Source organism: Vipera ursinii, assembly GCF_947247035.1.
Source record: "Vipera ursinii genome assembly, chromosome: Z".
In the NCBI taxonomy this organism is placed as follows: Eukaryota; Metazoa; Chordata; class Lepidosauria; order Squamata; family Viperidae; genus Vipera; species Vipera ursinii.
This window is the reverse complement of record NC_139517.1, coordinates 28,759,062-28,771,100: the sequence shown is the minus strand read 5'-3', so window position 1 is coordinate 28,771,100 and position 12,039 is coordinate 28,759,062. Positions and strand designations below refer to the sequence as shown.

Sequence of the window (12,039 nt, the reverse complement as noted above, 5' to 3'; positions counted from 1 at the left end):
AGAAATGCATTCTCTTCTACTGGGTGTGAAGCCATCAAACTCAGATGTAGTCAGACCTCAATTCTTGTAACAAAGGCCAGCTAGGATAAGGATGAAGTGTAGTTCAAAAATTAAGTGGGCCAAGAGGAAAAAACTAGAGCAGTGATGGCGAACCTTTTAGAGACCAAACTGCAACCCAAGACCCACTTATGTATCGTTGAATGCTGGGTGGGCGTGGCCAATTGGGTGGGCATGGCTGTGGTGGTAACGGTAGACTGGGTGGGACTAAAAAGTTCAATCAATCAATTCCAACTTTGCAAGATCTTTTTTTCCCCACGAGAAGTTGAAATTGATTGATTGAACCTTTTTTTTCTTTTGCACATGGAGGTGGAGGCCTAAAGCGAAAAGGTTTTATAAAACCCAGCTGAAGGCCTAGGACTAGGGTGATGGCACGTGTGCCCACAGAGTGGGCTCTGCGTGCCGTAGGGTCGCCACCACGGAACTAGACAATCAAGAAACAGCAACTCATACAAATCTTGCTCCAACACTGGTCTGTGAACTAAAAGGTTTGGTATTCCCATTTCTTTATCTTTCTTTTTGATGCTTTCAAATCAGTCATAACGCCAGGCACCTACCTCAAGTAATCCCCTCAGTTTTCTTGTCAACATTTTTGGAAGTGGTTTGCCATTTCTCTCTAGAGCTGAGACAGAGTGATTGGCTCAAGGTTACACCACTGGCTTTATAATCTAAGGCAGGACTAGAACTCCCAGCCTCCAATTTCTAGCCCGGTGTCTTAACCACACCACAAGTAATAATAATAATAATAATAATAATAATAATAATAATAATAATAATAATAATAATAATAATAATTATTATTATTATTATTATTATTATTATTATTATTATTATTATTATTATTATTTTATTTGTATACCGCCCTTCTCCCGAAGGACTCAGGGTGGTGAACAGGGCAAACATATAAAAATACAAGAATGCAAACATTAAAAGAGATTAAACAGGTGCCCAGAAACTAAGAACAATGAATTAAAATACATTAAAACAATATTAAAATCTAAACCCATCACCCATCAGGCCAGGCCGGCTTGTTCGAACAAGTAGGTCTCCAGATCGCGTCGGAAGGAGCGAAGGTCGGGCGCCATCCGGAGCTCAACCGGCAAACAGTTCCACAATTCTGGTGCACCCACAGAGAAGGACCTCCCCCTGGGGGCCACCAGGCGACATTCTCTGACCGGTGGCACCCTGAGGAGGCCCTCTCTGTGGGAGTGCACAGGGCGGAGGGAAGTTGATGCCGGCAGCAGGTGATCCCTAAGGTACTCCAGACCCATGCCATGTAGGGCTTTAAAGACCATTACCATCACCTTGAATCTCACCCGGAAGACAACTGGAAGCCAATGCAGCTCACGGAGCAGAGGTGTAACATGGGAGTATCGGGAGACTCCCAACACAACTCTCGCGGCTGCATTCTGTACCAGCTGGAGCCTCCGAGTGGTCCTCAAGGGCATCCCCATGTAGAGAGCGTTGCAGTAGTCTAAACGAGAGGTCACGAGCGCATGAGTGACCGTACGTAGGGCATCCCGGTCTAGATAGGGCCGCAACTGGCGCACCAGGCGAACCTGGGCGAAGGCCCCCCTGGTCACAGCTACTATGTGATCTTCTAAAGAGAGCTGTGAATCTAGGAGGACTCCCAAGTTGCGAGCCCTATCTAGGAGGACTCCCAAGTTGCGAGCCCTATCTTCTCTCACCTTAGAATCTTAGAATACCCAACACTGGGTTAAATATTTAGAGATTACAAAAAAGGGATGAATAGATATGAGCCGTGCTTTTTTTGTCATAGAACGAACCAGAACAGTTTTCTGGCACCTTTTTCGACAGATTTTCCAAGTTTTAAAAATAACTTGAAATTTTGATGTTTGGTCCATGTGGACTTGAATTGCCCTGTCGAGCAGAGCAGGTTGGCGGCAAAATCAGTCCGATGCATGCATATTTCATCTGCACTGGTTGTGATGGTGCTGCTCGGCTTGTGGCACTGCTCAGTTTGTGATTGGTTGTGTGGTCGTGCACTGAGTGCTTACTGCAGGTGGTGACCATTACGTTTCATTACACAACTGACGTATGTGTGTGTGTGCAGTGGTTGACTACGTGCAAAAGGTAAATAATTTATTTTTAAAAATCATTGGTGAATTGAAATTTTTTTTAAATTTTTAGTGTAAAATTTACTATGAACATTTGCCTTAAATACAATAAATTAAATTTATGTTAATTGAATATATAATTTTTTAAATAAAACATTAACAAGATGTGGGTTCCGGCACCTTTTTTCTTACAAAAGAAGCACTGGATATGAGTAAGGATATATTACTATCAAGGATACTTTCTCCGTGTTCTATACATGCTAGCGCACTGGCTTGAAACCTTCACCTGCCTAGATCTAGATAGTACCAAATAAGACATGGGACTCTTAGTCACATGGATATGTGATTCTAGATTTGTAGATTCTAAGAATCCTAATTACCTCAACTTGAGTTTGGAGCCTCTAGCAAGGGAATTGTTCTTCCAGGACATATTTGCCAGGGATGTCTGATATACTTGTCAATAAAAACTCCTCCAGTGTGAGGCAAGATGAAGGGTGAGATAAAAATATTAAGCTGTGATTAAATCAACTTAATTGGTGTAGTTTCAGACTTGTAGGATTACTGGTGGTTTGATATAAGCAAGCCTTGAACTAATGGGTTCATAATGCATGGTAAGTTCTAAACTAGGCCAGATCATTATTCCTGCATTGCTCAAGAATCCCTAATAAATCCACAAGCCAACCAAAGGATTTGAGAAGAGGTAGGAAATATAGAAAGTATATCAGTTGCATGCATATTTGTTTAGGTATGGATGAAAATAACAGATTCAAATTATTTCAGTTGATAGTCTTGAGCAAACATTCCCTCCGTCTATTCCTCAATTGCATTGTTGCAGTAATAATTCAGTTTATAGGTGAATTAAAGAAATAGCAATTATATTTTTCTACATTAACTCTGACATATTGTACTTTCTCTTCTTCTAGAGCATAAAGTCATAATTATTGGACTGGACAATGCTGGAAAAACCACCATCCTTTACCAGTTGTGAGTGTCTCATCTTTCTCTTTTCTCAGTATCCAGTGTCTAGTTTAAATAAATCTCTTGTTTCGTTCCCTTTGTAACAGAGTTTAATCCAGGACTAGGTGGCTCATATGCTGTGAGTTGCATACATTTTCAACCTTTTTTTTTCTTTGCAGTTCCCAAACTTTCCAGAGTCATGCCATCAAAAAATTGTAGCAAACCTCTTACAGTGCAACAAACTTAACAGTAAATCTATTAAGAATGAAAGCCAAAGCTCCAAAGTTAAGAAACACCCACCTCTATTCTCTAGTGATATCATTGTGTCACTACTGCATATGTCTTCTCCAAAGTTTTCAGCATTTGGAGAAATGTTAAAAAAAGAGTGACTTTGGCCACAAAAAGACCAATTGTCTTGCTTTAATCTAGAGTTGGACTTGTAAAGTGGAACCGTTCCTTTTAAATGCTGATTTGGGGAATTCTGAGAATTGAAATCCACATATTTTAAAGCTGCCAAGTTTCAAAAACACTATATTGGAACATACTTTGCATGTTACAACTAAATTGTGGCTCTTTTGTAACACAGTAGTCTAGGAGATATTCAAATTCTAAAACTATTAGATGGATTACAATTGAGTGTCTGTTTTATATATATATTGCCTTTAGGATACAACCATCAATCATGTATGAAACACGTACAGTATGAGCACATTTCTCAATTTGGAGGGGGAAAATCCTAAAAAAAGATAAGACCTACTTTTTGCCATTTAAAATAATAGTAATAGCCCTGATGATACCACTCTAATGGCAGAAAGTGAAGAGGAACTAAAGAGCCTCTTGTTGCGGGTGAAGAAGGAGAGTGCAAAACTTGGGTTGAAACTAAACATTAAGAAAACCAAGATCATGGCATCCGGCCCTCTCAATTCCTGGCAAATAGATGGGGAAGAAATGGAGGTAGTGACAGATTTTATTTTCCTGGGCTCCAAGATCACCGCAGATGGGGACTGTAGTCAAGAAATTTCCTCCTGGGGAGGAAAGCTATGGCAAATCTAGACAGCACACTAAAAAGCAGAGACATCACCCTGTCAACAAAAGTGCGTATAGTCAAGGCTATGGTCTTCCCAGTTGCAATGTATGGCAGTGAAAGCTGGACCATAAGAAAGGCTGAGCGCCGAAGAATTGAGGCCTTTGAACTGTGGTGCTGGAGAAGACTCCTGCGAGTCCCTTGGATTGCAAGGCGACCAAATCGGTCAGTCCTAGAGGAGATCAACCCTGACTGCTCTTTAGAAGGCCAGATCCTAAAGCTAAAGCTCAAATACTTTGGCCACCTAATGAGGAGGAAGGACTCACTGGAGAAGAGCCTAATGCTGGGAAAGATTGAGGGCAAGAGAAGAAGGGGACGACAGAGAATGAGGTGGCTGGATGGAGTCACTGAAGCAATAGGCGTGAGCTTAAATGGACTCCAGAAGATGGTAGAGGACAGGAAGGCCTGGAGGAATGTTGTCCATGGGGTCGCGATGGGTCGGACACGACTTCGCAGCTAACAACAACAATATCCCTGATAGTTGGCAAGGACTTGGTAGATGGATAAAAATGCTAAATTTAATTTAAACTCTGGCTATACGAGAAGGAATGGCAGAGCCAGGGAGAGGGGTAAAAATAAGGATCAGTATAGAGTTCTTATGTAGCCATGAATGAAATAGGTCCAGTTCCCTTTGATTGCTGTTGAATCTGATCTAGTTCTAACTAGATACTGACTGTTAGTTGAGAAGATTCCTGTGCCTAGGCTTTTAGCAATAAATAAGTTACATTAAACCTTCACATGTGGACCTGTTTTTCCACATCTGACATGGCTTGGCTGTGGAACAAACAAGAATCATAATGTTATTTGGGTAATTTGAAGCTTAACTGTCTCAAACACCTAGACCTTTATCTGAAGATGGAAATGTATGGGGAAGGTAGGACACTAACAAAGCAGCGAATGGTTCTGGTCTTCCATCAGCCTAATGAATGAAGTTGTGCATACATCGCCTACAATTGGAAGCAATGTGGAAGAAATCACCCAGCACAAGACACATTTCCTGATGTGGGACATTGGTGGTCAGGAAAACCTGCGGTCAACTTGGAACACCTACTATTCCAACACAGAGGTGGGTTGGCTATACTTTAGTAAATAAATATAAGGAAGTTAAATTAATTAATTAATTAATAATACAGTTGGAAGAGATCTTGGAGGTCATCTAGTCCAACCCCCTGCTCAGGCAGGAAACTTTATAGCATTTCAGAGAAATGGCTGTCCAGTCTCTTCTTAAAAACCTCCAGTGTTGGAGCATTCACCGCTTCTGGAGGCAAGTTGTTCCACTGGTTAATTGTTCTATCTGCCAGGAAGTTTCTCCTTAGTTCTAGGTTGCTTCTCTCGTTGGTTAGTTTCCATCCATTGCTTCTTGTCCTGCCTTCAGGCACTTTGGAGAATAGCTTGACTCCCCTCTTCTTTGTGGCAGCCCCTGAGATTTGGAACACTGCTATCATGTCCCCCCTCGTCCTTTTCTTCATTAAACATACCCAATTCCAGCAACCATTGCTTATATGTTTTAGCCTCCAGTCCCCCAATCATCTTTGTTGCTCTTCTTTGTACTCTTTCTAGAGCCTCAACATCTTTTTTACATCGTGGTGACCAAAACTGGATGCAGTATTCCAAGTGTGACCTTACCAAGGCATTGTAAAATGGTATTAACACTTCACATGATCTTGATTCTATTCCTCTGTTAATGCAGCCAAGCACTGCGTTGGCTTTTTTGGCAGCTGCAGCACACTGCTGGCTCATATATAAATGATTGTCCACTAGGACTCTGAGATGCCTCTCACAGTTACTACTATTGAGCAAGGTACCACCTATACTATACCTGTACATTTGGTTTTTCTTGCCTAAATGTAGAATCTTACTTTTTTCACCACTGAATTTCATTTTGTTAGATAGCGCCCAGTGTTCAAGTCTGTCCAGATCCTCCTGTATCTTAAGCCTATCTTCTGGAATGTTGGCTATTCCTGCCATCTTGGTGTCGTCTGCAAATTTGATGAGTTCCCCATCTATCCCCTCATCCAAATTGTTGATAAAGATGTTGAAGAGCACTGGGCCTAGAACAGAGCACTGGGGCACCCCACTACACACTTCCCTCCATGTAGATGCAGTTCCATTTTGGACCAGATGCTGAGTACGGCTGGTTAGCCAGCTACGAATCCATCTGGTGCTGTCTAACCCACATTTTTCTATCTTATCAAGTAGTAGGTTGTGATCTACTTTATCAAATGCCTTACTGATGTCCAAGTAAATTATATCCACAGCATTCCTCTGATCCACTAATTTTGTCACTTGTTCAAAGAATTCAATAAGAGTTGTCTGGCATAATCTGTTTTTGACAAACCCATGTTGGCTTTTAGTAATGACTTTGTTTGCATCAAGGTGTTCACTGATTTGTTGTTTGATTATCTTTTCCAGAATCTTCCCAGGTATTGAGGTCAGGCTGATAGGTCTGTAGTTTTCTGGATCTATTTTTTCCCCTTTTTTGAAGATGGGAATTACATCAGCTCTTTTCCAGTCCTCTGGTAGTTCCCCAGTGCTCCAGGATCTTTGAAAAATATAGTTCAGTGATTCTGAGATAAACATCTGCCAGTTCCTTGAGAACCTTGGGGTGTAATCCATCTGGTCCTGGAATATGGAATAGTGGGAAGGCTAACGATCCAGAGTTGTGTTTCTTGAGCTCTCATATTATAATTATTCCATAATCTTACATACATCAGAAAACTCTGCAAAGCCAGAGTTGTGTTTCTTGAGCTCTCATATTATAATTATTCCATAATCTTACATACATCAGAAAACTCTGCAAAGCCTTCTGCTCTTTGGCCATTGGTTAGTGGGACACCATGCACGAAATATACTGCTATCTAGATACAGGCTGTACTTAATCACAGAAGGGGCAAAGTCTATGCCAGAAAAGATAAACATGTCATTATGTATGTAAAGTTCACTTCTAACTGCTTAAAGTTTTTGTTCCAGGTACAGATAGTCCTTGACTAATAACCATTCATTTAAGTAACCATTTGAAGTTACAACAGCACTGAAAAAGTGACTTATAATAACCAGTCCTTACACTTACAACTGTTGCAACATACCAAGCTCACATTATCAAAATTTGGGCATTTGGCAACCAGAGATGATCGTTGCAGCATCCCAGAGTCATGTGATCACAATTTGCAACCTTCCCAGGTGGCTTCTGATAAGCAAAGTCAATTGGGAGAGGTGGGGAGCTGAACTTGCTTAACAACTGTACATTTATTTAACAACTGCAGTGATTAACAACTGTTGCAAAAAAACCCCCAGACATGTCTCACTTAACGGCCTTGCTTAGAAATGGAAATTCTGGTGTCAAATTGAAGACCTGGACACTGTTTCAGAAATGCCCATCGTACATCCGCTGTTTCTTCTCCTGTTTACAACTAGCTTCATAAGCAGCACATAAGGTTGTAAGATTTGGGCAATAATTTTGGGAATGAAAGTTTGCGTAAGCATAATCCGCCTATGGTAAGTTAAAACACAAATGATATTACAGTCTTGCACATGGGTGGAGTATTTTTAAAAATAACTTAAATCCCATTACCATAAATATATATAATTAATACACTACTCTCAGTCAATGCTTCATAAGGGTTAAATCTCAACTCATAGTTCTGGATCAAGTTTATATGAGTGCAACGCTTACCAAAAAGCTCTAAGACCTGCCAATATTAACCAATATTGAACTGTCCAAAGTCTTGTGGCTATGTCGGTCCCCCTCCCTGTAAGTCGATAACAAAAGCAAAGTCAAAGGTTCAAAAGACATCAGCTTACAACAGGGGTTTTCAGCCTTGCTAAGTAAGATGTGTAGACTTCCCCAGCATGTTGGCTAGAGAATTCTGGGAGTTGAAGTCTATACAGTACATCCTAACATTGCCAAGGTGGAGAAACGCTGATTCAGAGGCACCACTTTGGTGAAAGCTAGCATGGAATTATGCTATTTAGAAATACTGTTCAAGTAGTTTCTAGGGCAATTTTTCTGTGTTCCATGGACTTGCTTTTTAACGATATTTTTTTAGTTTCCAAAGGTCATTTGTATGGCACACATTATCCTGATATAAAAGGAGGTTTGTGTGCCTGTTCTCATGTTTGTTTTCAAATGTGAAAACCAGACAACTAGAAATCTAAAATTTGCCACTGAATTTCAGGGGAACTTGGTTGGAAGAATATTCTTTGATCTTATGTTTGGTTTTCTCTAGTAGCTGCTTTCTGCCACTCTATTTCCTCTTATGTATTGATATTCTGCTATTTCATGCAAAGTTATTGCTTACGTGTGCATTTTGTGAGGGATGTGAATTACCCGTGAGTCTTGACTGTAGTTTCTGTTTTGGTAGAACAAAGGCAAGCTGTGAGTCATTCTTCATGTGCCAAAACTGCATTCTTGACAGTTTTACATATGAAATGTGATTTTCTTCTCTTACCTTTTCCTATATGCTTTCCAGACAGTACACCATTTGCCAAGTAGAAATTTATTCGTACATTTTGATTACTGTAATGTATTGGGCTTGCTTTGTTAAGGGAACACCACGTGGTAATTGCTGGAAGGCTGTTTGAGCAGGGAAGCTGGCTAACGGCTCCCAGATCCTCAGACAACCTGTCTCCAGCGCCGCTATTGCTTGCCTCTAGGGTGGCAATGGGTTGCTTCAAACCTATTGGCCGCCACCTAGAGGCCAGGGTATGAATTGCTACATCTGCAGCCCTGTTCCTTAGTTCAGATCCTGCCAGCAATAAACCATGATCTTTGCTGAACTCACTCACCTCATCTTCATTCCTGCGCAATGAACCCAGTACACAACACTGACAATGAAGGTGGGATTCTGCTTCTCCTTTGAAGCTGAATGTCATTAGGGGAGAGGCAGCGCACGCCTGGTGGGAAAGCAATACCCCCCCCTATGGTCGGCTAGCTCAGCCACACTAGCAACCACGCGCTCAGAGGACCAGTCCCTGGGCAATGGGGGAACAGGATTCGAAGACGCTGAGAACCAGCCACGAAGACCAGCAGAATGCCCAAGGTCGGAAAGCTGAGAGAATTCAACATCAAGCAGCCAGAAGAGTGGCCCTCATACCTGTCCCAGGTTGAGAACTACCTTCGAGCGAACCAGGTCACTGGACAGACTGAAGGCCGCCCCACTACTCTGTGTGTGCGGCACAGCAACATTTGATTTAGCCGAGAACCTGTTCACGCCAACACCGTTGGAGTCCGTATCCTTTGCGGAGTTGAAAAAGAAGCTTGGAGAACATTTCCAGCCAAAGATGTCAGTGATCACTTGGCGCTATGCCTTCAAGCAAAGAATACAGCAACCGGGAGAAAGCGCATCCGAGTACTTCGCAGCCTTGAGGCAGGATGCATGCCTGTGCCAGTTCTCCGACCTTGAGGAGAGACTACAAGACCGGCTTGTCTGTGGCCTCCACAACCGAGAGCTACAGCAGAAGCTTTTCGCCAGAGAGGTCCTATTATTTTCAGATGCAAAGAAGGAAGTCATGGCGGACGAAGCCGCTGGCAGAGCCGTACAAGCTATTCGGTCCACCAAAACTGCACAATGCAAAGAAGCCATCCACCATGTGGACGCCAAACACACAGAAGGCCCCAAAGAAGACACTGAAGTCAACAAATTACACAGACAACCCGACCAACAGCGTCGCAGCAACAAGCAACAAGAGACTATTTACAAGGCAGATCCCTTTCTTAGATGTCCAGGTTGTGATGGCCGCCACCAACGCTAGGACTTTAGGTTCCAGACAGCCATGTGCCAGGCCTGCAGGAAGACCGGCCACATCGCATCCATCTGCAGAGAGGGACCAGACTGCGAATTGCCAGTCGGAAGATCCGACCAGGAGAGGTACTGGGACTCTGGGGCCGTATAGCGTGGGGTTTTGCTCCAGCCGCAGAAGCGTTTGCCGTACCAGGTCCCGCCGCCTGATTAAGCCCAAGTATAGACTTCAGGTGGAGCTGCAAGGGGTCCCCTGTAAGATGGAGCTGGACACAGGCTCTGCCATTTCTATTATTTCCCTTGAAACATTTAATTTCACTTGTAGTCACAGTAAGAGATGGGCAAAGCTGAGGCCTTCTGACATTGTACTAACTGATTTGCAGAATGCCAAAGTCACAGTCAAGGGTGAAGCCACTCTAGCTGTTAAATTTAAGGGGTTTTCAGGGCACCTGGATGTTTTTTGTAGTAGGGGGCCAGAGAACGAGCCTAATTGGGCTCAATTGGTTTGATGCACTAGGCATCCAAGTAACCAGAATCAACCGTACACAAGTCGTGGGTCTAGCAATAGTATGCGAGGAATTTGCAGATGTATTTGATGCAGCTCTGGGAACATACACGGGCCCACCAATAGCATTCAAACTAGACTCGAATGTAGTGCCAGTCAGGATTAAGCCTCGTAGGGTCCCATTTGCCCTCAAGCACAAAATAGACACTGAATTAGATAAAGTTGTTGAACAGGGCGTCTTGCAACCAGTAGATGGTGGGGAGTGGGAAACTCCTATTGTAACACCACTAAAAGCCAACAGGGAAGTCAGAATCTGTGCAGATTATAAATGCACAATTAACTGGGCCCTCAAACAACATGCATACCCAGTTCCAGTACTAAGCCACATCCTGGCATCCTTGCAGGGTGGCATCATTTTTGCGAAATTAGATTTGGCTCAGGCCTGTCAGCAACTGCCTGTTGATGAGGCCACAGCCACAGCACAGACAATTGTAACTCACAGGGGGGCGTTTAAAGTAAAGTGCCTGCAATTTGGGGTCAGTGTAGCCCTGGGCATTTTTCAGGGCATCATGGAACATATACTAGGACATTCTGGGGGTTTTCCCCTATTTTGATGACGTGCTTATTGCCAGAGAATCCACTGAGGTGCTAGCAAGGAGGCTCAGAGCCATCTTGCAAAGGCTGCAAGAAGCAGGCCTCAAACTTAAAAAGAATAAGTGTGTCCCTTCAAACTGAATTCTTGGGGTTTCGCATTGATGCTGATGGCATCCACCCTGCTGAGTCTAAAGTAAAAGCCATTCAGATGGCACCTAGCCCTAAAACAAAAGGAGAACTGCAGGCATTCCTGGGCCTCCTCAATTTTTACCACGCGTTCCTTCCTAACAGACTCTTAGATAAAAATGCTCCATGGAAGTGGAATAGCATTCACAAAAAAAAGTTTTTAGGAATTGAAGTCACTTCTGTCAGTCAGTTCCACCATCACTCATTTCAAGGAGTCTAAACCAGTTTGCTTAGCATGTGACGCATCCCCATATGGGGTGGGTGCAGTCTTAAGTCACTTAGAGGAAGATGGAACTCAAGTTCCAAATTGCTTTTTATTCAAGAAAACTGTCCTCTGCTGAGTGTAATTATGCTCAAATTGACAAAGAGGCATTGGCCATTTTAGCTGGGGTTAAAAAATTCCATGACTACTTATACGGCAGGGACTTTACAGTCTTCACAGGCCATAAACCGCTTTTGGGGTTATTCACTACAGACAGACAGACACCCCACATATTATCCCCTAGAATGCTGAGATGGTCCATTTTTTCATCAGCTTATACGTTTAAGCTGATTAACAAACCCAGAAAAGATATGGGCGATGCAGATGGCCTGAGCAGGCTTCCACTGCCACAAATTGAACCATAAAGCATTGGCTAAAAGCTATTTATGATGGCCAGGATTAGATAAAGCCATTGAGGCCCAGGTGCATGTATTGTGTAGTGGGTCCGACGCAAGGAAGAGACGCCAGCCGGAGTACATGTTCAGCTCTTTATTGGAAGGGTGTAGTGTACTGAGGAGTGAGGGTTACCTGGCCTCCTTAAATACCTAGCCAGGTGAGTGGACAGCCAATGGGGTTGG

The 12,039-nt window shown here is 42.9% G+C and overlaps 1 protein-coding gene across 2 annotated transcripts in view; it reads left to right on the top strand.

Moving 5' to 3' along the window:
• ARL5C (ARF like GTPase 5C) overlaps positions 1 to 12,039 on the top strand; it is a gene marked incomplete at its 5' end in the record, with an annotated part of 33,016 nt that overhangs the window by 8,508 nt on the left and 12,469 nt on the right. For both annotated transcript variants that reach the window (XM_083379072.1, XM_083379071.1), the window contains 2 exons: positions 3,059 to 3,119; positions 5,095 to 5,242. In XM_083379072.1, coding sequence (XP_083235198.1) covers positions 3,059 to 3,119; positions 5,095 to 5,242 — 209 coding nt within the window. The remainder of the gene's footprint in view (positions 1 to 3,058; positions 3,120 to 5,094; positions 5,243 to 12,039) is intronic.